Raw genomic sequence first — 26,891 nt, 5'->3', positions numbered from 1 at the left:
GTTGCTGATATGCAACAACTTGAAATATGTACAGGTAACATTTTTTTTCTTAACTCAGATTCTCCAGTTAAACTTGTTTTATGGCAGACATAGTCTGTAAGTTTTGACAGAAGTATTGGTGACAGAAGGCTGCCTTTGTATCACTATAACATACAAAAACAAACAAAAAAAAAACAGAACACTTAAACCTGGAAAAAGATAAATACTTAAAGAACAATGGAGGTTTTGTTCTTTTAAAAACTTCAAAATTGCAAGGAGGGATTTAAATAGCTTGTAAGTAACCAGTTCCCCCTCTAAAAAACTGTTGCGCAATTGAAGATGTTTTGTACTACCCATTTGGATTTTTGATAATATATTGCCAAATCTGTTAAAAGATCTCAACAGCAATTGTAATAATTGTATGGTCATAAGTATAATAGTATGGATTCTGTGAAGTGGCACTGAATGAACAGAAATTCAAGGCTTAAACTATTAAAATTACCCCTCAAATTGCTAAACTTTACTGCAAACATACTGAATGCAGTGTCTTATTCAGATGACCCAAAATGTGTGTTCTAATTTGATTTGTGTAGAATCTCTGTAGGTAATAGTTGAAACTTGGCCAATTTCTCATCTTTAATAATAGTTCTGTTGGTTGTCCCCACCCCCTTTCCTTGCAACAGTCTTCAAATGCTTGTATTTAAATAGCCTTTTGTGTTCAGTAGTTTCTCTCTCCTACAAGGTAAGTGTGTTTGTAGTGTGGGGAAGAGCACTGTTTCAGTAGGATAAAAGTGCCTAATCACATCGACCTAGTTTGTATTAGTATATATTAAGGAAAAATATATGAGTGTGCAATCAGAGCTGTTAATTTTGTTCTTTCTGTTTCAGAGTGCTCGTTTAAGGGCAGCTGGGTTTGGAAAAGACTTCAAAGAAAACCCAAATCTCAGGGATAACTGGACTGATGCCGAAGGCTATTACCGTAAGTTTTATTTGTTGATTTCCGACTATAGATAAGAGAAGGATGCTAAATGAAAAAGATCCTCATGTCAGTGTACTGAAACATTCTAACGGAAATGTTCTGCTGTGCCTTCACTGAGTGTGGCATGCCCACAGTAGTTTTCTGGTCTTGCACACTTGTGTAGCATCGAGTTACTCATACATTAAATAAATAAATAAAAAATCAAAGTAAAACTAAAACCTGTCCATAGTTAGAGCCATGAGATCACCCTCACAAAGTAAGGGGTGCTTGCCAGGATCTGAAACAAAGAGAACAAGCATCCAAGAGAATACAGATAGCAGTTGTGGTAGTTGTCATCTGCAACTCAAAATGGAGATAATTAAGTGGGCATGTTTCACTTCACTAGTCAGTATTGAAGTGTGAAGGCCAAAATATTCGTATAATGGATTAAATAAGCATGCAGGTTTTAACCTCAGGATTGCAAATATTCCAGGCTTTGAAGCACAGTTCGTTCTCTGTAGTTTCCACAAAGCTGGGTGATATAAAACATTGTATGTTTTGTATGTTAGGTAATTTAAAATTGTACCATTTTGTCCTCTTTATGAATTATACAGAATCGTTTATTTTTCATAAAATGTTTTATGATGCATGTCACTCACAACTCTTACTTTAAATTACTTGATTTTATCCTTCAGGTGTTAATATAGGTGAAGTTCTAGATAAACGTTACAATGTCTATGGTTACACTGGTCAGGGAGTCTTCAGTAACGTAGTACGAGCCAGGGACATGGCAAGAGCAAACCAAGAAGTAGCGGTTAAAATCATCAGGAACAATGAACTTATGTAAGTAATGTTTTTGCTTAATAATGCCGTAATAAAGCACGTGAGACTGCTGGAAGTTTTTCCCAATGTGATTTGAATCTTCCTTTGTTTCAAGTGAAGTAACAGATTACAGCTGTGATTCCAGCCTGTTCTGCTAATATGAGCCATGTAATTGGAAGCGCTTGAGGACTGTATATCTGCACTTTACAGCTATCACAGGAGCAGGGTACTTGAATTTTCATCAGGCACTATCTCATTTGCAAAGCTGCAGGGTATGGTGGCAAGAAAGAAGCTTACAGTTGTTCATGTGGTCTGCCCAGCCCTAAGATTTCTGAGATGGGAGCTGTAGACTGTCAAATGTTGCTTTGATGGACCAAATCCATTTGGAAAATTGTGGGTTGGATACTAATCAGTCATTTCTAACTTACAAGAAGACCTCTAAGTTAATTATCTTTGCATATTCTTTGTCTGCGTGCATGCATATAAGACAGTGATGGAACGCTGCCTGTAGGACAAAAATTACTGGAGGTCTTTTAGAATGAGTGAACATTAACTAGGGTGATGAATTAAACTGCATTATGTTATATGAAGACTTGTCTCTAATAGTCACTTTCAGCATCTGCTACAGTATTGTTGTGATCATGTGTTGTCTTCTTCCATTATGAGCAACTTAAATGAAAATCTTTTCCACTTTTTATGCATTTTATGTTGGAAGTTTTAAAAGTTGTCTTGCTGTCTGTATAACTGGGGTATTTTGAGCTATATGAATACTATCTAGAAATGTTTAAGAAAAAAGGTAATAAGCTATTTGTTTGGTATGTTAAGGTAATTCGGTTTGTGTATGTACTTGAGTGTAGTCAGTTTAGTTTAAAACTTTTTAAATAGTGTATGTAGTTAAGTAGTTTTTGTTTGAAATAGTGTCATATTACAGGACACAACTAGGAGGGCAGAGGAAAGGATAAGTAGGTTAAAAAGTCACGGGTGATCAAAGAATTGAATGGGTAGACAATGACAGCAAACCACTGCTGTTGTTTTTAAGCAGTGCTACATTATGTAATCACGAGACGCTTCTCATTTTCTGCCCATTAAAACAATGCAAGTAAATCTGTAGATTAAGCAAGGTACTAGAATCTCATTTCGTTTTCTAATTCTGATTTTTTGTTTTCAGGCAAAAAACTGGCCTAAAAGAACTGGAATTTTTGAAGAAGCTCAATGATGCAGATCCTGATGACAAGTTTCATTGTCTAAGGTTGTTCAGGCACTTCTACCACAAACAACATCTCTGTCTGGTATTTGAGCCACTGAGGTAAGGTGACAAATGGGTGGGGTTCTCTGTAAAAGTGAGGTAGTACTAAGTGATCTTTAACTTGGCTATTGTTCTAATTTTGACACCTTGTTCTATTGCCAACATTGAAGAACACTAAGAACCATAATCTGGAGGCACACACTCACAGTCTGCTGAACTAGTTCAGGTTTACATAGTGTCATTGTGAACTTTATGCCTGGTCAATATTTGAAACAGAATAATGCATTATTAAAGATGGTTCATCTCGCCGGTGCTCCTCTTAACTGCTTTTTATGAAAGCTAAGACAAATTTTTGACTAATTCTTTACAAATTTGGGTTGAAAATGCATTGCCGGAGAGGTTGAGTATATGTATGTTCTATGAAGAATGCATATACAACAACCCAAGAAAGAAAATAAGTGGTTCGCATGCTCACTTCTTCAAATAATTAGGCTTCTTTGACAGGTTGATTGTAAACACTCTTTTTTCATAGATATACATGCAGTAATTCCCATTTTTACTTCGATATTGTTTGTATCCATTATTTTTCTGTCATATTTTAATTCTTGCTATAGATATTTGAGGTGAAGATGAGTCATTTGCTGAAGCAATACAAGTTTATTGAAACGTCTACTTTTTTTCATTAATAAGCCATGTGGCAAACTACTATCTTGTGATGTACTGTTTCTTCGTAGCACACTTGTACAGTGTTTCAATCCAGTGATGGCTTTGTCCAGGAATAGTGCTCTTTTTATGTGCTGTTCATCATCAAAACACTGCGTCATCAACTTCTATCTCTTGCATATTTTCGTTTTCATTCATTTCTCAAGAAACTCGGTACAGGGGCAGTACAGTTGTTAAGAAAATGCTGTTCATGTGCAAAGTAATCCTCTCAAATTAATCTGGATTAAAAATATATTCTGAAGTGATGTCAGTCCAGTCTAGTAAGTAGAAATTACGCAGTACAGGATGGATCTGATTGCTCAGCATCTTAGTTTATTGCTGTAGAAAATAGCAAGGTATATATCTGAAGTTGAATGTAACTTTCCCCAAAAATGTCTGAAGTTAACTAGCTTCTTCATGTTCGTCATCTTAGATTTTGAAGGCAAGTATATTTTCCTTGCTAAGTTCTTTACTGTTCTTTCTCTTTCTTACAATAGTATGAATTTACGAGAGGTGTTGAAAAAGTATGGGAAAGATGTTGGTCTCCATATTAAAGCTGTGCGTTCCTACAGCCAACAGTTGTTCCTGGCTTTAAAACTTCTTAAAAGATGCAATATCCTACATGCAGATATTAAACCAGATAATATTTTGGTAAGTAATGCGTAATCAAAACCTATTTTACACGGACAGTATAAAATCAAGATGTGAAATGAATACCATTTTGTTCATTTGGGTTAAGTAAAAATTTACTTCACCTGAAAAGGTTAAGAAAACCTTTTGAAATAAATTGTTATGCTTTGAAATGAAATGCTATCATGGTATAAATAAGTTAGTAAGAAGTATAATGCAGCATCTAAATAACATCTTTCAGGCAATCTTTCTCAAACTAACCTGCATTCATTGTATCTTTTTAGAAAGTAGATCTTCCAAAGACAGCATCCTTTCTTAGGAAAAATCTTGGGACTTCTTTCATCAGTAGTTAAGTGTTCTTGCTTTCTGCAAAATCAAAATAATTTGGTTAAGCTTGGAAGTAGATTCTTCTGTTCGTGTGAATGAGATGATTGGGAAAAGTCTTTCATGTCCTCTTCTTTTTTTCCTATTAAACATTGTGGTTAGCAGTGTAACAGGTACATCAGAAGAATCAAGTGTGTTGACTTTAATTTTCTCGTTGGTCACCCATGTGACAAACACAGAATTTTATTTTATTTAAAATGGTCAGTTCTTGCCATCTCTGCAGTAAAGTTTACTGATTGAACGTGAGATATGCGAACAGCACTCTGTTTTATGAATGGTGCTCTGGATACCAGAGGTGGAAGTCTGAACTGTTACAATTGGATTATCTAGAATTAAATCCATGGCCAGCAATATTTTTCCATACTTTGTGGAGAATGGGATAACTGCATGTCGTTGGTGGCCTCCTGACACCTTACTGAGCATTTGTAGTCATTTCCAGAAAGCTTTTTTTATCACCAGCTGTGAAATAATGTTTAACAGATTTAAATACTAATATAGTGGCTGACTTTACCGAGTAGATACTTGAATGTGATGATTAGGCAGCAAGGAATATGACTGCATTTGTTTTAATAATAAGTGTACCCATTGTTATGGAAAATAGTAGTACTTACCTGAATAACATGCTGGCCTTGACAATTTTACATATAAAAATTGTTTCCTACGACTACACGTTCAATTTCTATGGGGTTCTCTCTGTATCTTAAAAATGTATGCATTCTGTTCTGAAGTGTACTATTTTTCATTTCATTGCATTTATATTTATATTAGGAAGTTCTAATACTCCTTTGGTATGGCTTAATTGGGAATCTGTCAGGGAAAAAGGGATTTCCATTGTGTGCATTGCCATTTCAAAACTAAACTTTTGATACCCAGAAGACTTGCTTTCATGTAGGTAATAATAAAGGATTGATTAAGTAAGGTGACCCAAATAAATAGTCTATTTCTTATTATTTAAACTCCAATATGGAATTACCTGGGAAAAAAATGGAGATAAATATCCATATATATATATATATATAAATAAATAAATACATAACAAGTGATTTGTTCACTAATGACTACAGAGTTTAGAAAGATGTTTCTCTTGTAACCAGCTTAATGTGCATGTTGCGTTCATTAGGGATAGGGTGGTGCAATTAAGCACATTCAGGTTTTTAAACAACTTTTGATTGCCCTTCATGTGGCGTGTCTTGTCTCAAGTCGCACTGCAGAAGTGTCTTGCTTACCTCCTTAGTGATTGACATGCCTTTGCATCCTGGGCTGATCTTAAGTAGGATATTGTCTGCCTGTTCAGAAGATGCTAACTTTAATTCTCTAGGAACATGAATAATATTTAGAGGATTATTGAGGGATTACCTTTTCAAATAACTTTTGTACAGTTCAGATGAAGTGAAGTGAAGCTGGTGCCCTAATACCTTGGGAGAGTTGTCTGGGCACTGTGGCAAATGATGTACCTTATTTAATAACTATTTAGAAAGTACTGCGATAATGGTATGTGGGATTTTATTGTTCTTTGCATTATTTCTTAAATAGTTGCTAATTTAAGTGATGTTCACTCAGTAATCCTTCGCATGCCATTCAGTGTCATGCCATGATTGTCCAAAGCTATGAGAGTTTATTTCTGACTCTCTCAGCAGATGTCACTATTAGTGTGCTCTGTGAAGAAGTCTTAAAACAAGCAGACAAAAAAAATTGGGAATATTTTCTGTTTAGTTTTTGATCATTTTACAGATGGAAGCTGCTAAGTAATGTGTAAATACACAAAATTGATGCAGAAATAATGAAGTAACTTTGGAAAAAAAAGCAACATGGTAAGAGAAAAAATATATGAAACTGACCTTTTTAATGTTTCTTAGGATCTGAAGACATTAACTGTCACTTTTGGTTTAAGAAGGTTTGATGGTTTCCTTAGAATACAGAGAAGAAAGATTGAAATACAGGAAGAAACTGCAATTTAAAGGCTGAATGTTTTTCTTATCTCTGACTTAAATGTATTGTTACTTTCACGGTACTGTTGCCAACTTTGTCTACAACTAGTGCTAACATGTATTTATGTCTAACTTTTCAGGTGAATGAGTCTAAAACGATATTAAAGCTTTGTGATTTTGGATCAGCTTCACATGTCGCAGATAACGATATCACGCCATATCTAGTTAGTAGATTTTACCGAGCTCCCGAAATCAGTAAGTAAATTTGGATTGGTTACACTTATTTTAAGCAGCAGTAGTATATACCAGTAGTAGGAAATGAGAATTTGACTTGAGTTTACTTTCTGCTTGGTCTGAGCAAAACACCACTCTGGAAGTATGATGGCAGTCAAAAAATTCAGACTTGAAAGCATATGTGACTCTTCGTATGTGTTGGTGGTCAGCTCAGTGAGGACAGGGAGAAGTCATTCTGATTTGTTGTAGTTCTGTTTTAATTCAGAGGTACTGTTTGGACTTAGCGGTTTTTGACTGACTTAAGGTATAGTGATTAGTTTGGGTGTAAGGTAAAAGCCTGTCTTTCTAAAATTGGGAAGCATAATGAAAAGGCTTGCATCCTGCATTTATGATAATTAAGGTTCTTATTCCTAAGAGGAGAAGCACCAATATTGTTTCCAAACCAGATACTTTTTTCATCTGTCTGCTATTATATCCTTAAAGCTGCTTTTATGGAATTAACTTACATTGGTCTGTTTCAGTTATAGGAAAAATCTATGACTATGGTATAGATATGTGGTCTGTAGGCTGCACATTGTATGAACTTTATACAGGAAAAATCCTCTTTCCTGGCAAAACCAATAACCACATGTTGAAACTAGCCATGGATCTCAAAGGAAAGATGCCAAACAAGGTACGGAAAATAAGTATATGACTCTTAATTAATATCTAAAACTGCTGTTATGAACAGCAGAACATATTTTCTATTTCCTGCCTGAATTCTGCTTCTTATCATATACATCTTCTCTTAACAGCAAGTAAATATCAGACATCCTCTGACTGTATAATTTATATTGATTTAAAATCTTAAGAAGTGAAAGTGTACAGCTTCTTTTTCATAGACTAAGTATAAAGTGAAAGCAGAAAACTTCTAAGCACTGACCTGAAAAAGATACGTAAGTCAATGGAAGATGCTCTCTCCTTTTGCAAGTGGCTTGAACTGTGTTTTTTATTCAGTCTAGTTATTTCTCACTGTCCTTTTGCTGTATATTTCAGAAATGCTAAATTACTCATGTTGCAATCAGTTGGTAGGTGTTGATGCTAATTATGGATTTGATACTGCGTAGATACCTTACCTAAAGCTCTTGCTTTTCGCTAATTTTTCAGATGATTCGAAAAGGTGTGTTCAAAGATCAGCACTTTGATCAAAATCTCAACTTTATGTATATAGAAGTAGATAAAGTGACGGAAAGGGTAAGTCCTTAATGTGTTCACTAGAACAGTATTTCAAACATACCTCGATAACTAAAAGTCATGTTTTGTAAACTACCAGAATGTCCTTTCACAGCAGTGCGTACAAGTTACATAATTATAAACTGGTAGAATAGAAGCTTCTAAACTGGTAGAATAAGAAGTTTCCTGTGATTCAATAACATGTTTTAAGAGAAACATTTGGAGGTTGAGATGGAGCAGAATACTCCCAGTGGGTCGGTACTGAGTCCAGTCCTGTTCAGCTTCTTCATTAATGGTCTGGATAATGAGGTAGAGTGCACCCTCAGCAAATTCGCAGATGGCACAAAACCACAGGGAGTGGCTGGTACCCCAGAGGGCCACGCAGCCACCCAGAGGGACCTCAGCAGGCTGGAGAGATGGGCTGGCAAGAACCTTGTGAGGCTCAGCAAAGTCCTGCACCTGGGGAGGAACAACTCCAGGCACCAGTACATGCTGGAGGCCACCCAGTTGGAAAGCAGGTCTGTAGAAATGGACTAGGAGTCCTGCTGGATGCTAAGCTGAATGTGTTAGCAATGTGCCCTTGGCAGTAAGAAGGCTAACGGTACTCTTGGCTGCATTAGGCAAAATATCACCAGCAGGTCAAGAGAGGTGAGTCGTCCTTTAGCTCTTCTCAGCGTTGGTGAGGCTGTGCCTGAAGTACTGTGTCCAGTCCTGAGACCCCCCAGTACAAGAGAGACCTGGACATGCTGAGAAATGTTTAGCGTAGGGACACAAAGATGATCAAAGGGCTGGAGCAACTCTCTGGTGAGGAAAGGCCACGAGAACTGGAATTACTGAGCCTGGAGAAGAGGAGGCACAGGGGTGTGACACAGAATCTTATCAATGCATCTAAATACCTGAAGAGAGGGTGCAATGGAGATGGAGCCAGGCTCTGTTCAGTGGTTCCCCAGTGGCAGGACAGGAGGCAATGGGCACAAACTGGAACACCAGAGGTTCTCTCTGAACATCAGGAAGCACTTCTTTGCTGTGCAGGTGACGGAGCACTGGCACAGGTTGCCCCAAGAGGTTGTGGAGTTTCCTTGGATATCCTCAAAAGCTGTCATGATGTGGTCCTGGGCAACCTGCTATAGATGGCCCTGCTTGAGCAGCAGGGTTGGACCAGGTGACCTCCAGCCGTCTCTTCTTCCAACATCAATTTTTATGTGATTCTGTGAAATGAGAGTTTAATCTTTGTAGGTAGAAAGGCTGTCTCCGCATAACCTAAGCTTTAATTACTAAATAAAATAAATTCTGCCTTCATTTCGGAGAAGGGTGTCAGACTTGAGTGTAATGCAACTGTGTTGCACAGAAAGTAGCAGTGGCCTCCTATGATTTTAACACGCTGTTTTTATTAAGAACGGCAGAATTAGTGGTCAGATAGGGGACACTTCCTTCCCAAGGGGAATTTTTACCTTCTCTGTCAACAGGGATATTAGGTTCTGGTATGTACCTGCCGCTGGCAAAAGCTGCAGTTTGGCCTACCCCAGTGGCTTTACTTCCACTTTTCCTTTGCCAGCCCTGAATACTTAGGATGCCATGTGATGATGATGAAGGGTGTTGCTGATGAGAGATAAGATAAGCAGCTACTGTTTTTGCAGGGTGAAGTTGTATACAAGGTATGGGGTTTGTGTGTGTTACGTCTTTTCTACAAGGTTGCCACTTTTGTGTTTGTAGGAGAAAGTTACTGTAATGAGCACCATTAATCCAACCAAGGACCTGTTAGCAGACTTGATTGGGTGCCAGCGACTCCCTGAAGACCAGCGTAAAAAAGTACACCAGCTCAAGGACTTGTTGGACCAGATCCTAATGTTAGATCCAGCTAAACGGATTAGCATCAACCAGGCTCTGCAGCACGCCTTCATCCAGGAAAAAATTTAAGCCAGATGAAGAAGTTCAAAGGGTTTGAGTAATTAAGATACAAAGACTGAAGAAATTTCACAACAGTTATTAATGTATATAAACATAAATATTTCCCCTGCAAAGTTGAGGAAGAAAAGATGCATTTGAATTAACATCAAGGCTGATATTTCTTTTAGAAATGTTAGAGTAATTCTGTTTTTGTGTCTTATGTGAGAATTTTCACTGTAGAACTGTTTTAATTGCCAAGACTGCACAGAAGTACAATGCTAATGTATATGGTTGCAGTTCGTATATATTATAAAAAAGAAAAAAGCATCTGTTTAAAAAAAAAAAAAAGCAGTAATACTGGGTGGTTGATTTGTTTTTAGCAGACTTGGCTTCATTTTTGTCTTTAAAAAATGGCCAGCATAAATGCTGTTTATATTCACGTTTTCCTAGGTGTGTGTGTGCAGGCCACAGCAGCATGCCCTTGGTGTAGTCAGTGCCGAAGGGGGTCTGTTCCTTCTTGAGCCTGCCCGCAGGGATGGTCTCCTCTTTTAAAGCAGGTTGTGTACAACTTTCAGTACACTGAAGGTAAGCTAACCCATCAACATCACCGGTGTTTAAGCTGTTATTTTACTGGAACAACTGACAAATGAGAGACAATAGCATTGTGGCAGAATTCCCTGCATGTTTGAGAAATGATCTTGTTTTATTTTCTGGCATTGCAACCGTGGCATAGTTACAACTTCCGTTCTGTTCATCACATTTAAAATTTTGAGAGTGCGCACTTGATGGATAGAGCGCCTTCAGTGTACTGTTTCTTATTACTTTAATTTTTTTAATCAACTTGCTATAGACTTTGTATACATTTTGTTAAATACAGTTCACTATGACATAGAGCCAATACTTACAGAAGAGTTTTCATTTAGTAATTACATACGTTGGGATCTCATTCAAAAGACCTTATATCTAAAGGATAGATAGACAACATAATGAAACTTTTTAACTATTTGTATGTCATTTTGAAAGTGTACTGCTTTATGCTAAAAGTGTTTCATTTGTTCATTGTTTTCATTATTTGTGATCATGTTGTCTTTCAATACAGGCATAAACCTTCCACTCTTGAACAAAGCAGCTGCTTTTTAAAAGCGGTAATTGCTTCTTTACCTTTTATTTCTTTTGTAAATGAAGCTTTTCTTTAAGAAATGTGACTTTAAAGTGTTGTCTCTTGCATAAAACAGTTGACACTTACTTATTGTAAAGTGAAGATTGTTCTGCTGCATGTAAAGTGGACCATGCAGATTTCTGTATGTTTTCAGTATGCATCATTAGATAATAAAGTCTTTTGTGAACAAGGCATTTGTAGCCATTTTTAAAAGAATCTGTCTTCAGTGATGGTAAATCAGGTAATTTGTAAGAACCACCCCTGCATTTTCTATTAATCATTTAATTAAAGGGACTATTAAAAACTATGATCTTTGGAAGAGCTATAGGCTATATTAATTAGATATATAATTATCACTGCTTAAAAAACAAAAGAAAGCAAAAAACTCTACAGATACTGTCTGTCTGCTTTCATTGTAATGAAATTATTCCTGTAGGACGTGGGATTAAATTCAGGCTTTAACTAATGTTTGTGCTGTTTTTCTCACTTTTCCTTTTGATGGTGCTGAAAGAGAAAAAGGAAAGCGAGTCACAGGCCACTCAACGCCTACTCCATGGGGTCTGATTTGCTGAGACACCAACTTCACCTTCCTAACAAGGTTATTTCTGACAGCATGTGTAGATAAACATTTAGCAACAAGTTAAAAACAGCTTGAAACATTTGAGTTGGTTATACAACTGGAGGAAAACAGAATCAAACTTTTCAGGTCCTTACTGCTGTTTTAATGTTCTCTTTTACAAAATTAAGAGGTTCCTCTTTACGTTTTTATTAATATATTCTGAAAAGGTGTGATAAACCCACTGGTTTCACATATTTTATAATTCTTTGAATTAAGAAAGTTTTTTTTATCCATCTAGGTATACATTGACAAAAATCATGCACTCTTAGTGCACGCAGGAATGGAAAATGAGGCAAAGCAGTCATTTTGCTGGTGGGGAATACCCCACCAAGGAGATGTAATGAACTAACTACAAAAGCAGGCAGGAGATGGGTGGTTTTATATGCCTATTTGGAACCTTCAACCTGTCTCTTCTCAATTTTTTACTATAGAATTCTTTATAAAAAATAATCAGACTTTATTTTCACCTATTAAGGTATCTCATTATGTACCAGAAATAAATTCAGCTTTCACACTTAATGAAGTACTAGTTGCTTGCTAGTTAAATGCAGAAAGTAACTTGCACTTCCACAACGTAGGCAGCACTTCTGAGGGCAGTTTTACACAGGTAGTAAAAGCTTATTTTTTTATGTTGCTTTGTAATTTATTCTTAAATTAGGAATATAAAACAAATGAGTTGGTGATACAAAAAGCAGTAGGAAAGATGCACCTTAATGCCTACAGAACTGTTTTAAGCTACTCTAGAGAAGCATAAAGTTGCTCGTTCACTTGTTCTTTGTGTTGTAGGTGCAGCTCAAAGGAAGATGATGACTACCAGAAGACATGAACAAAGGTTTCTGTCCTATAAAAGATATGAAAAATACTCTTCATATAGTTCTGTCCTAATCTTTTGGTTTCCAGCATTCCGATTAGAATTGATTAACGCTGCTGCGGTATTGATAATTCCTGAAGCACACCTACTGTATGCCTACTGTGCTTGTTTTGTTTCTGGTTGAAGAGATTTGTAATTGTGATTAAATGTAGGTAAATAAGCATGACTGTTTAATGCAAATTTCTTAAAATGATAGAATGATGGCTACAAAACCTGTCATTTAGGAAAGCCTGCCATTTGCTTGTAGCTAGCAAATAGCTGAGCAGGTGATGTACTTTTTTCTTTAGCTTCAGCAGGTTCATTAATTCTGTCAAACTACATTGTTGATGCAGAGATTAGCTGACAGGCATTATTAAAAACAAGTGGATTTCAGTCCTTCATCCAGTATCAGTTTCAAGCATGTATGCTGACAACAGCAGAAGACCTTAATTCTAACTTCAAAGCCTTTAGAATCAAAAACTTCCTGACAAGGTTAAGGAACCTCTGCAGTTTTAGGCAACACCTGTCCTTGTAGGCTCAGGTCTTTGAGGACAGCAGAGAAGCTGCTGGTTGCCACAGCAGTCAACTGAATTCCTGTGGCTGCAGCTTTGTACAAACAGAACAACAAGGCTTTCTTATTACACTATTCTTCAGCTGATCTAAGAAGGGAGGATAGTTCATCTTTTCCTCCTATGTGTGAAGATACAATTTGTATCTTTACCTGAGGTCCTGCCTACTAAAAGTCTGGTTAAATCTACTGTGCTAACAACTTACTGTGCCCTCGTGGCAACAAGGGACTTCACCTATTTTAATATGTTTAGTTTACCACACATCTAGAGAAAAACAAAATACTAGTTCTTTGGATTTAACTCAAATTGATTTAACTCAGATTCCTTGGGAGATGAAATGCCCTGTCTTTTTTTTTCTTTTGTGCTGCAACAAATTAAATATGCAGTTAGATTGTCTTTTTATTACCATGGTATATACTGCTTTAAGTAAGAAATTAAAATCTGTTTAAGAGCCTTTGATAGCTAGAATATAATATTCTGTAAAATATCTTTAATAATACTTTATCTCCATACATAGGGTAAGTGGCATTAAACCTCTGAAGAACCTTTATATGTATAATGACCCGTATAAAGAAGGCAGACCAGTTTGTGAGACTACTGGGGATAGAGCAATCTTCTACAGTGTGTGTCAGATTGTAACGCTGCGTGGAGAATGCTGGGAAGTGGCAATTACTTGAAGTTAATAAAATATGCTTAAAACTTACTTGGATCGGATCTTTTCTGTTGTGTTCACAAGTGTGGAACTTGCAAAACTTCTCAATACATGAGTAATTTTGAAATGTGCAATTTTGAAATATAAACAATTTTTTTTGGAATGGGTTTGTCTGCTTTAGGTGTCAGAGGTAGTAAAAGCTTGGGGGATGCTGTGATACAGCTGTTTTTGTTTTTTTTTTTTGGAGAGAATGAATGTAGTGTTGATAGAGATGACTGCTCAACTGCTTGGTTGATGACGTGGCTGTCATGTCATCTTTACATCACTAGTTACAGGAGATGGGAAATTTCTTCAAACTTTTTCAGTGCAAGCCTGAAAAAGCTTAAATGAAGGATACAAAAATATCTTTTCACGTAGCTTAGTGTTAGCTTACCTATTGATAGATCTTGATAAGAAAAGTGAGGCTAGACAAATGGGAGAAGTGCTGATTGGTGAAATGAGATGGAGTTGCATATTTTCACATTTAACCTGTAAAACTATGGATCACATCATCAGTTTAAGTATATCTTTGTTATTACGAGATTATGGAAAGATAGTTGGTCATCCCTTTGAAAGAAAGTTTCTTAGCCTCACATTTTAGTTTTGCTCATCCAAATATTTAACTAAAATCTAGTTTAAACTTGTAATAAATGAAGTACACATTATCATTTCAACTGTTTCCTCATAAACTGATTTTTGAGTGCAGCCCCTATCTTTCTACAAACTATAACTTAATTATAAGTTAGCAAAAAGATTAAAAATATTTTATAATGCTACAGCCTGTTCAGTTTAAATTTGTGAGACAAAATGTGAAGCTCCTTAGGGCAGGTGGAAATAAATGCTGGAAGAAATCAAAATATTGTTAGCACATCAGGCTAGTCAGCTTCTCTATACTACTCCTTCCTATCACTACATTTTGCTGCTTCTGTTCAAAAAGTCAGTAGTAAAATCTAATGCTAGTTTTATTTTCTTCCAGTATTTTTTTTTTAAGTTAGAGCCATCATCAGCTGTGATCACAGGTGAAACCATTCTCTGTTTCAATACAATTTATTAAAACAATTGTTTCCCAGCTGTTTTTTCTGGCTTCTTACAGAGAGGATACATGAAGATAATTTGTTCAAATTAGTTTGTCAATGATTTTGTTGGCACAGCAGGCTGCCCTGTAAACTCCATATTTTGCTGATAATCTATGCCAGGAGTGTAGGAGATTTCTGGGTAGATACTGATACGGTCACAGTCTATTTTGTAACTAATTGTTCATGGCTCATTCTTAGAAGTGTTGCTTTTCAAGTGGGAGTACAAGAAACATGGCTTTTTTGTGTGTTCTGGAGGTTAGCGTTTTATTTTTCACCCCTCCTATCTGTTACTGTCATCATTTTACTAGTACAAGATACAGATATGTTACGCTCAAGTACAGGCACATACTGACTATGGGGGATGGTTTGGAGAAGTGACCAAGACGTAGTTCCACATACCAGAGCATTCTTCTGAAATACACAGTTCATTGTCAATCTGAACCACTTAATCTCAGGTTTCTGGGGTTCATTGTCAGTCAAAGCATCCCATTTCAGTTCTTGATGATGCATAAAATGTAATCTAAATTCCACATGTATTTTGTAACTAGGCCTAACCCTACTTTTGTGGCACTGTACAATTACCATAGATAATACTGCACTGCCAATGTATCAAGAGGTGCAAAGGGAGATATGGTACTGCCATGCAGTTGGTTACCATTTGCCCCAAAGGCTACAAAGTAGAGACCAGTATTTTTAGATTTGTTTCATAATGTAGGTGAAGAGGACCAGCAGCTATAATCTGTTTCTAGGACACAGGAACAAATCTCTTCAAAACAGTGTTGAAGAGCTTTCCTCAGAGAGGGAGATGGCATCCCCAAAAGAACGATAAAGCCAGAATTTCACTACACCTTGCACTTAACTTACAGAAAGGCAAAACCTACGCAACTTGTGGAAGATTGTTAAAAGAAATGAGCAGGGGGTACCTGTGAAGACTACTAAGATAGATACACACTACCACAGAACCGGGCTGATGAGAGTTACTGCCAACAGTAATAAGTGAAGAAAGTCTTTGAAAACTTACTTAGACCAGGAGCTGCACCAGGCCTTTCTGTTCGGATTTCTCATGGAATCTGAAGCATCATCAGGCAGAGGGGCGATTTCATAACAGCGAGCAGTCAGGTGAATTCCTGCACTGATGGAAAGAATGGCAACTACTTTAAGTAAGTCATCAGGTGTCTCAGGAGAATATTGTTTTTTGGCATTTTGTACATCCTTTCATCTAACAGTACCATGGCCTCTCTTAACCCTGCTGCTTCCAAATAAAAAATGGCTAAATGTATTTTTTCAGTCAGGACAGGCTGGAACTACAGGCACTTTATTCACTGTGTCCTGACTGGAGCATAAGAATTTTTTGTATTATCTTCTGCAGATAAAACTGGAAGGAAATTCCCAGAGAGAAAAAGATAAGCCTGTTTTCCAGGCTGCTGGAAGTTTCACTAGCATAATAGGAAGCCAGCAGCTTGTATTGAACAGGCTGGTTACTCAGAAAGGCTACGAAATTTCTGTTCTTGGAGACGGTCAAAACTGAACAAGATGCAACACCAAGCAACCTAATTTACCTCTGTAGCTGACCCTGCTTTGGGCAAGACCAGATGGCCTACAGAATAACATAGACTGGAGAGGATTGCTATGATTTGGGGCTTACTTCTGGCCTTTGTAAAAGCTCATTTACTAGCAGTATTGTTTTTTATGTGAAGTTTCTTGCAAGAAATGAGGTTTTGGTTCTAAAGTAATAAAATGTTTGAGCCTTATCCTTTCATAAGTACTGCACCTTGCTGTCACCTTAATTCTCACCTGATGAATACATATCCTCATGAGAATAAACAGGAGAATATTCTTCCATTAAATGAAGGTGAGATGAACTCTTGAAAATAGTAAGAGAAATGCTGAACATAATGCAAGCAGGAGCAGCAGAATTTATATTCACGATTTTTGACAAAACCATTTCGTCTGCAAGTACTCTTGACAGTAGCTTTGAACTGTCTCACTTACCACTCTGAATTTATCTGTAATCTTTCTGCTCCTAAGCTTGTTCTTCAGTGAAGAAGTTGAACCTCACCTGCTACATTTAAAAGATTTACATTACCTAGATACATCTAAAGTTCAGACATTCTACAAATCTATCTCCTATTAAAATAAAGCTCATCCTAAACCATTATCCAGATGAGATCCTCTATACAGAACACTATGTAGAACATGTGGACTGTACTCTTTCTGTAGGAACAGAGTTCTCATCTAAAGCCAAGCTGACCTTTACACCATAACCGCTTGTGTATCTACTAGACATCTATAATGGTGACATAGATAGTCAAACACATTTTTACAAAATTTACTCTGTATTTAAGTAAAGATACTGTTCCATTCAGACTCTTGAATTAAGATTTTTTATCAGGGCTGAACAAGAGGAAAGCTTGCAATCGCATTTCCTTTTAATGGCCTTGTACACTCAGAAAATAGCAATTCACCCACTCTCTCTGGGAAATTTTAAGTTAATTTTGCAACACTCAAAATGCCTACCTATTTTCTTCCCCTAGAAGGCCTAAATTAAGTAATTCTTTGTTTCCAAGGAACTGGCAGTGTAAGTTTAGGCACAGAATTCCTAGCATTTTATAGAACAGCCAGGCAGCATTGCAAGACAGGAAAGAGCTGATTTCAGGACCTGACTCTAATTGGTCTTCTAGCTCATTAATGCTAATATACCACACTCATTTCTATTTGCAAGTAATTCATCTATTTTGTTTCATAAGGGCCTAATAAATAAATAAATAAACAGCTGCTTATATTAGAATCCCAAATAATATCCATCTCATGCTTTTTTCCTTAAGGTTTTAATTTGAAATAATCAAAAAAATCTCTTAACATGTGGTAGAATATGTAGTAGTTACATATATATGTATACATGTATATATATTTGTATATATACACATATATGTAAGAGCAATTTAAGGCATCCCAATGAAGAACTGCATAAGCAACATCTGAATTTTAAAGTGAGAGAAACGGCAAGACTCATGTGTTTGGGAATTTTCTGTACACAGAGAAATCAATATAGTCTAAAGAGATACTAATGGAAACAAGCTTCTTAAAGACAAAAAGAAGAAATTAAGCATGTCATTTTCCCAGTCATTTCCCATGTTGTTTTCCCAGTTTGAAGAGGTTTTCTTGAAATAGTTATCACAATCCTCCAAAATCCATGAGTTCACAGAAGCACATTCCAGAGTCTGAGACAGATGTAATCATGTACGTATTGAATTTACAAGGCCATCCATTATTTGGTCTCAGATAGTCAGAGCTATCAGTAAGCTATCTTGCAGGTTAATCTATTTGTACCAAGGCAAATGCGAATAATTCCTCTGGAGTCTGAAAAACTTTGAGCCCACACCAGTTTCAGAAAGTTGGAATGTGAGCCAGAGACCACATCTAATCCATTCCCCTATGTTTCCACTGTTTTAATATCATTATGCTAAGTAATAAAACTGTAATTAACACAACTAACACACAGCCTGTATGCTATGTTTTATTATTGCTTCACAAAGATATGGGGGGAAAAAAAAATTATAGTAAGGGAAAGCCCTTTGGAAGAAAATTAAATAGTGGTTTGTTTACAAAGAGGTCTTAGAAAATGTCTCAAGATCCTGGCACATAAAACAGATGAAATACTTTTTTTTTTTTTTTTAATAACACAGCTGTACTCAACTCCCATGAGTTATTTCCTATTGCTTCTCTTACTGTTTAGAACATGTATCCACTTAACTTATAAACTAAACTAAAATAGCAGTGCTGAATGACACTCACTTATAACATGTAAATAATTCAAGAAATTATTACTTTTCATACGAGCGTATTTCTGCTTTGGCATGGCAAGTGAGAGGCCCTACCTTTTTGACATGACAAAAGTTTAGTCGTTATTGAGCTTTGTCTGAAGAGGGTTTTTTTGCTCCTATATTGTTCATATGCAATGACATCTTCCTTGCAGAAAGGGTAGAGGTGGCGGCTGTATTTGGCTTTAACTTTGAAGTTGCCAAAACAGCTGAATGAGGGCTTTGTTCAGCAACAGAGCAAGAGGAAGGCCTCCTCAAGAGCATATGGTTTGATTTTAAAATAGTGGTGTCTTGGAGCTCTCTGGAGTATTGTGTGGTGCTCTCAGTTCCCGCACAGCTGAACTGCTTGCTGTGGGTGTTCCACTACACACCTGCTTGTCCAATAGCGCTGGCAAACACATTTTGAACAGCTCAAACATGTACAGCATTTTCTTGATTAAAACCTGACTGAAGACAGGAAGACTGAGATAGCCCTGGCTAACTGACATGTGCACTTTGAATAAATAGGTTGAGTGCTGATTGTCATCAGGGCAAAAGCTGTGAGGTCTTGGTCTTCTCTAGGGACAGATCAGTGCCTCACTTGTGGTTATCCTACTTTGTAAACACTATCGTGATTAATGAATGGCAGGGAAAGGAGGGGAAAGGAATATTTCCTTTTCACATCTGGATATTAGTTTTTCAGTTCTATAGTTTATGGCTTTTTAATTCAAATCTGTGCTTATATATAAAAAAATATAAAATGAATATTAATGTATAGACAAATCATTATTTATCTTTTCATTCTCAGATACATTATGTTTTCTGTTGAAAGACTCTCCTCTGTGTTATCATTTTGTAACTCGATGCTACACTTGTAAACAGAGGGCTCTAAGCTGGCAATTAGGGTTTCAGCTCTAGTGTTGGAAAAATACGCCAGTCTCGCTTTGACCAGCAGATTACTACTGGTGTCTGCTGAAGGTTGGTGTAAGATGCTGTTTAATGTTCAGTCACACTACTTTCCACTTCATGATTAGCAGCAAAAGTATCGTAAAATAATAAATAAAAACATGAATGTTATTTAAACTGTTATTGCATGTTCTTCATTTTCTACATGACAAGGGGTGTCCCAAAAGGAACATCCATGCTTTTAGTTTACACGAGCTATGTTCAGCTCCAAAGATTGAAACCAATCCTTTTCTTCTAGACTCCCACCAGAAGATGTGCACCTTGCTTGCTTACTTTTCTATCCTCCAACAACTACAAAAGGCTGAGGGAGGGTCTTTTTAGTACTGTTTCTACTAGAATAACAACATATTCTGTATTTCTGCTTTTCTAATACACCAATTACAGAACAAAGCAAACACTAGGCCATCACTACACAAAGTAACAAACTAGTGCCAGTGTATCACCTTCTAGGTTTCTCTGATTCTTTGCAGTTGATGTTTCATGAAAGGAATTTTACTGTGGCAAAGCACAGTCTTGTTCTGAGTGTATGTTGCAATATTATGAATAAAAAATGATCCAGAGTGCTCTGACACTGCAAGATATTGGACAAAATTTACAAAAAACACAACAGTCTGGTTTGCTTTAAAGAGTATTCTGGCTCCAATCTCCTTTGTCCCAATAGCCAGAGGACGCCTACTGTCCCATGATGATTAGAACACTGCCCAGAAGAAAAACTTAAAATAATATCAAGTTGTTTATCTACAACAAGAAAGAAAAAAGGAATTGAAGCTGGAAAGCCACAAGGGAAATTGTGGTTTGTTTTAAGCTGAGTTTGCACAAAACACAAGTTAAAGGAGTTAAAAAAAAAAAAAAAAAGAAGTTGTTTCTTGGTTTCTCATCCATGATAGAAGTAAAATATTATTTTTACTGAGCCTTTACTGAGTACTGTTAAGCCACTAGACTTCCATAATGTTATATGGAGTCGAGAAATAAAGACTGGCAGAAGCCACCATTATGGTTTTCTAGTTCCCAGTCTACTCCTGGGGGAGACAATCAAGCAGATTTTAATTGCTTTCCTGATTTTCTACAGAAGCAGATGGCACAACTGCAACAGGAATGCCCTGCAATGGGAAATGCAATCTCACAGGGATTCTCCCTCAATCTTTGAAATGCAATTTACAAAAAGCTCACAAAAGCATTTGGAAAGCACAAAAACGTATCAATGTGCTCTCCGCTAGCCACAGCACAGAGTAGAAAACCTCAGGACAACTTCTCACTCTACCCTATTAGACTCACTGTGCTCTCTGTTTTCCAACAAGCACAAATGAAATTCTCACAGCATTAAATGTGGAGAAAGAAAGTGGCTTGGGAAAAGGAAGTGCTTAACATAAGTATTCCTGCGTGTATTTGGGGTTCTTGCCTATATGCCTTATGTTCTTGCCTTGATGGGTGTATTAGTGCATACTAAACTTCAAAACAACATACTTCAGGTTTTGCTGAAGTAAGTTAATCACTAATAAAATAGTTCTGAGGTAAACATTTTGAAGCAGTTATACGAGATCTTGGGATCTCATTTCAGCATCAGAATACAGTACAGTTATCACTGGAACAAAATAAAATTCAGTAGTATTAGGAGTAAGTGGAAAGGTGCTTCTCTCTTGAAATTCACCCTGGTGGTTTTGAATAACCCAACTCACCAAGATGCTTCTGAATCTTGGTGTTAGCCACACACTTTGTAAGAGAACGCCCTCTTGAGACATCCAACTCATTCATGAAGATACTGAGCGAAAGCAACACCAGCATAAACTCCTGTCAGATCCCAATCTATGCCCTCTCACTTTGATAACATGACTACTGCTTAGTAGATTGCTTCAGCTGTTTCTACAGCTCTATAACTGATTTAATTTAGGTCATATTTCCTGGAATTGTTTATGGCAGCTGCATAGCAGAGCAGTACAGAAGCCTTACTAAATTTTAAATTGCATTCCCTGCTGTTCACATATACACCAAGCCACACTAACAATGGAAATTAGATCACTTTGGCATTGTTTGTCCTTGACAAATACGGACTAAGTTTTGTTCTGATTTATTATTGCAGAGCAGGGAGGAGACTTCCAAGAAACTCTCTCCACTAATGTGATGTTTATATTCTACCTTCTGCTACTTGTATAATAGCAGACCCTGATATAAAAACTTAAGGTGCTATATCACAACAGAAGAGTAAAGTCACACTTTCTTAGAAGATCAGAGCTAATGGTAAATTGTGATCATGCCTTTGCTTCTGCTCTTTTGTTGCTCAAATATTTTAAGTTTTAAAATGTTTCTTAAATCTAATCAATTTAGAAGTCAAAAGGAAAAACAACATTATTCAGCAAGACAGAAGACAGCAAAAAAAAAAAAAAAAAAAAAAACAAAAAGGGCCTTAATTAAATTGGAAGGAAAGGAAGAGGAGGAGGAAGAGCCAGACATAAGCCTCCTTCTCTGCTGTATATTACTCTTTTAATAATGGCAACCAGTAGCAGGCAGAGTATACACAGAATGCATTGAAGAAATTACACTAAGAATAAATTTAATGAATTGTATATCTAGGTATCTACAGGCATCCTCAGGGTGTAACTACAGTGCAAAATAACTTATGTTCTAAAAGAGACAAAAGGCTTTTATGTTAACATACTGTTTGTTACCTCCCAAGTATTCTTCATTAACTCTAATTAAAACAAATTTACATCAGTTAACAAAATCCCTATGAGCACTCCAATTAGAAAATATATAAGTTGATCATTACCTGTTGATATTTAATTCCACACAGTGCTAACATGCATTGCTCTCAACTGTAGCTTGGCTGGATAGCTATGATGTTAGCTATTCATTTTAATTTAATGTAAGTATTAAAACATTATTTTACCTGCTCACAGCAATACTCCTTCACAATGTGTCTTCCTCCAGGCATTAAACATTCCTTCCTTGCTGATATTTTGACTTTGCTAAAGTAAGGAAAAAACAGTTTTGTTTAAATATTAGTGACATGTTTTAGAATGAACACAATGTATACGAAATAAAACATGATAGCTAATTTATTTGGCCAAAGTTTACCTGTACTGTGCCACTCTTATTTTCAGATGATTTTAAGTCTGCGAATAATTCCAGGGGAAGTCTCTAAGAGTCCTTCAAAGGAATAAACTAACAACTGGGGGATTTAGTGCACCTTCTAGAAATCATTAATTAATCTTCCTGGATCTTTTACTCCAGATATTTCTACCTGTTAAAATACACATCTCTGTTGGTTTCAGTGAGCTGAACTCCCCCTTTAATAATATGCTTCAAATGCTGTGTCTTCACCTTAACAAGATGAGGATTTGAGGTAGGGAAAAATACCTTCTGTAAAACTAACTACAATAGTTGGAAAACAGAGGAGTATTATTGGGGCATGTGAAGAAAGAGCCATATGCCAGAGAAGTTTTCCACGTTTTATACTACACAAACTACTCTAACCAAGTAAAGTACCTCTTCCTCCAAACCTTATTTTCTTTACGTTCATAGCACACTATACCTCTGATACAATATAGGTATATGTAAACTTTGTATTCATGAAAAGTGCTGGTTTGCAAGGCCCAGGAAAGAACACCTCAGCCCAGACAGAGCATGTAGAGGGGGAAAAAAATGTACACCCAAAACTTTGATCCAGAGACTAGCTACTGCCTGACCAGATACTATTGAATTTTCACTCACACAGATTTACACTGTAATTCCAAAGTTACAAACAATATAACAGTAGCAATCTTAGCCTTTTGCTCCAGTCTCCTGCAGCCTTCAAACTAAAAACCTTGAAAAGCTCTGCAGTTGTATTTGACTCGTGAATGGGCAGCAAAGTCAAATATGATTCATGAACTACATCTTCTCATGTTGTGTAAACTTCTTGGTGAGAAGCCGCTGAACTGCTGTCACAGATATTTTCCACTATAACCAATTAAAGTAATATCGTGTTAAACACTATATACAAGCTGCTTTCAAGCATATACATCTTGATTATTTTGAACGAAGAAGTAGTTAGTGTCTTACAAAAGGATTTCTTTTTAATGTTTTAGATGTTGCAAGCTAGACTTATTCCATCTACTTAAGGCTACAGTGTTGATACTACATTTTACCTCTTACAAACTATGTGCAATGTGTTTTAAAGTTCACTTGGTTACAAACCAAAGAGAAAAACTAACATTCCAGGAAAATTGTGCAAATAGTAAAATTTTGCTTAGTTACTACTTGAAGATTATATAACATCTACTGTTGTCTGCAAGTAAGTTAGGAAGGTTTATAGATGCAGGAAACCTTTAGAGGACAATCATGGTTTAGAGTTTTCCATCATAAATTCTAACTTACTTGAAAAACACAGAAGTTCATGTTTAGATCAGAGATCTCTAACATTATATAAGTGTTTAGTTTCAGCTGGGACAATGGAAAGGCACTTTGATACAGAGAGTTGTTATGTGATATTTACATCTGAATCATAAATACAATGTTATAAAAAACATATATACAAACATAAGAGTTGGCATTTGATGCAGCCTTAACATCCTGAATCTTTTATAATAAAACAATACCTAGTGTAAGCTTTGAACTAATAATTTTCCAGACTTGTGTTCAAATACCTTGCCATTGGTATACCTTCATAATATATTTGATTATTTACTTGTGACTCTACACAAACAAGGAAGCAGATCACAAAACAAATGTATAATTATGGCAAGTGTGACCTGAATCCTATTGCACACTGCCTGCACCCCCATGTTAGCAGCACAGACACCATCAATGGCAATACTTTGAAGGGAAGGGAGGGAACATTCCAGAACATTTGTTAGAATCCTGACATTCTAATTATAATAAATATCATTAAAACATGACTCCATTTCAGCATAAGTTATCTGAAATTGCTATTTTTGTATATATTTTTATATGGAGTAAATAAAAATTGTTTGAAGAGATTCATCAGTCATATTTTGTTGATAATAATGGAATAACACCTATAAAATGTGTAAAAGTGGCTAAAGATGTTGGTAGGCAAAAAATATATTTTGTGAATAAAAAATTTCAAAGTAAACTCCGTAAGAGATTTGAGACATTATATAAGAATAATTATATCTTTGATTTTCCAATAAGATACCTAAAGTCACCCAGAAAGTACCATTCCCTACAAGTAATGTTGATTTATTCACATTATTCAGTCAGAATAGAAAGAAAAACTATTCCAACAGATCTAATTCATTACAAAATCAAAATTTTTCTTCCATTACCATGACATATTAGCATTCCCCAATCTAGAAAGCCCTATTTCTGCTCTTTCATCTATCAGGTCACAGCAGCCTATGCCACCAGCACTTTACCGCAAAAACCCCAAAAACGATACTTCACGGATTCAGCATGTGAACCACGAGCTCACAGAGCTGTTCTCCAACCCAAGATGCCATTAAAAAATAAGTAAATAAATATCATATAAGCCATAAAAACCTTGTCAAGACAAAGACATGCTTCACCCTACCTGAGCCATCTCCAAGTTCGGGGGCTGCCATGGCCCTGGACCCCCTCCTCACTCCCACGCAGTGACCACCATTTTGTGCCCAGCACAGGGCCTTGCACTTCATGGTGTCCTGCTGACACCTGTGCTGGTGCAGCTCCTCTGGGTGCACCCATTGCCTCCCCACGGCTCCTTGCTGGCAGCCCAGCAGCTGCGTTGTGGCATCCCTGAGCCTGCCCATACCACCCAGCCCCTCACCCCAACACCATCTTGCAGGCAGCCATTTTGTTGGCGAGGATGTGGGCAGCCATTTTGTTGCGAGGAGCTGCAGGGCCTGGGGTTGCATCCTTTTTTTTTTTGGCCTCCTTTTTGTCAACACCAACTCATTGTGATCAAGAGGCACCATTTGCTTTCTCCACCATTTGCTTTCACTGGCATGATTTCAGTTTAATATTCTAACAGATGCAATATATATATATATATATATATATATATATATATAAGCAGTCTAACTTGCTCAAAGTATGCAATATTTCTAAGCAACAGATTTATATAAATTTAAGTGTATTAGATAAAATATCAGTGCACGCAGCTGCTTCCTGTGTTTTCCATTTTGTATTGACATTTGAAAAGAATATGTTAGTCATAACTAGTCACTACTTTAATTTGCAGCTTGGTCATACATATTGACTTATATACATCAGTAGAGTTGTTTTTTCCAATAAAGGACAGTTGTCCTTTGTAAAGTCTTCAAGACAGAGCTAGTGTCTTGTTTTTTGTTATTGCCTACTCTTAAACATATGTACACACATTACAGAAATGTTGACATTACAGATGCTAAGAAGAATCTCCACAGGATTCTGCTGAATTTCTGATGTTGGTTTGAAGGAGACAGCAGTTGAAGAAATGTAAGCAGATGGGTTGCCCCATCTTCTCCACTGTATCAAGTATGTTTTTCCATTATTGATTGCTTGAATTTTCTTTGCACTTGCAAAGGAAGTTTAGAATTAGTATTTGTGCTCAAGATTTTACATTAGATCTACCAAAGATGTGTGTATGTTTATTAGACTACAGAAACAAGTGGGTCTTGTTTTCATAAGATAGCAGAAAACAAGGAGCATTTTGCTTTTGTCAATCAGCATCCTTGCTGCTGCTGCCAAGACTGACTTTCTGTTAGTGTTGAGTTTAATAAATTGATTACTATCAGCAGGCTTCTGAGGCTACCTAAACCCAGTTGTGAAATACCTCATTAGATGGACTACATGATAAAGGGAAGTACCCAGGCGATACAGCAGGTTCTGGTCTGCAGCTCCAGGCTGTTGTTTCAAGCAAAAATTTCTGCTAGCAGGGTTAGTTAAATACAGATTTGAGTTGAGAAGCATGCAGTTGGCAGGGCCACCAACTTCTTTTATCTGGTGTGACCTCCTCTTTGAAGTGAAGCAGATCACGAGTCTGCCTGACCACCCAGGCGTAATGAAGTAAGTGAAAGCCCAACAGTGAGAAGCAAAACCACCATCTGGATTTGCCATGACATGTGATCAAGATGAAGTCAAACGGTGAGTTATAATGTTCTGCCTAGGGAGTCTGACATGTCTGTACCTGTCATATTTGTTCGGTTATGTGATAAAAGCTTATTTGCACACCTACAAATGAGCACACAGAGAGACCACCCTCATCAGCTGTAGTGATGGCAA

The 26,891-nt window shown here is 36.7% G+C and overlaps 1 protein-coding gene and 1 long non-coding RNA gene across 4 annotated transcripts in view; one reads left to right on the top strand and one right to left on the bottom strand.

Moving 5' to 3' along the window:
• The window catches only part of PRP4K (pre-mRNA processing factor kinase PRP4K), a 25,685-nt gene extending 11,803 nt beyond the window's left edge, over positions 1–13,882 (top strand). Inside the window, exons 8-19 of one of the 3 annotated variants that reach the window (XR_011807719.1) lie at positions 868–958; positions 1,633–1,780; positions 2,928–3,065; positions 4,205–4,358; positions 6,790–6,904; positions 7,405–7,556; positions 8,030–8,116; positions 9,809–10,567; positions 11,082–11,127; positions 11,653–11,739; positions 12,547–12,592; positions 13,697–13,882. Coding sequence is in view for 1 of the 3 variants with exons in the window: in XM_072034977.1 (XP_071891078.1) it covers positions 868–958; positions 1,633–1,780; positions 2,928–3,065; positions 4,205–4,358; positions 6,790–6,904; positions 7,405–7,556; positions 8,030–8,116; positions 9,809–10,012 (1,089 nt within the window). In the remaining 2 variants the exon portion in view is untranslated. Of the gene's footprint in view, positions 1–867; positions 959–1,632; positions 1,781–2,927; positions 3,066–4,204; positions 4,359–6,789; positions 6,905–7,404; positions 7,557–8,029; positions 8,117–9,808; positions 11,334–11,652; positions 11,740–12,546; positions 12,593–13,696 lie in introns of those variants that run through there. The other 2 variants (XR_011807720.1, XM_072034977.1) reach the window with 2 other exon arrangements.
• LOC140001923 (uncharacterized) lies at positions 4,346–26,891 on the bottom strand. The gene is made up of 4 exons (XR_011807723.1): positions 25,222–26,891; positions 22,597–22,675; positions 15,968–16,078; positions 4,346–4,703 (listed from the first exon to the last, which is right to left on the bottom strand). It is a non-coding gene; the product is annotated as an uncharacterized lncRNA (long non-coding RNA).

The sequence above is a fragment of the Anas platyrhynchos genome, chromosome 2 (genome assembly GCF_047663525.1).
Source record: "Anas platyrhynchos isolate ZD024472 breed Pekin duck chromosome 2, IASCAAS_PekinDuck_T2T, whole genome shotgun sequence".
NCBI classification, from domain to species: domain Eukaryota; kingdom Metazoa; phylum Chordata; class Aves; order Anseriformes; family Anatidae; genus Anas; species Anas platyrhynchos.
This window is presented reverse-complemented; position numbering and strand designations above follow the sequence as displayed.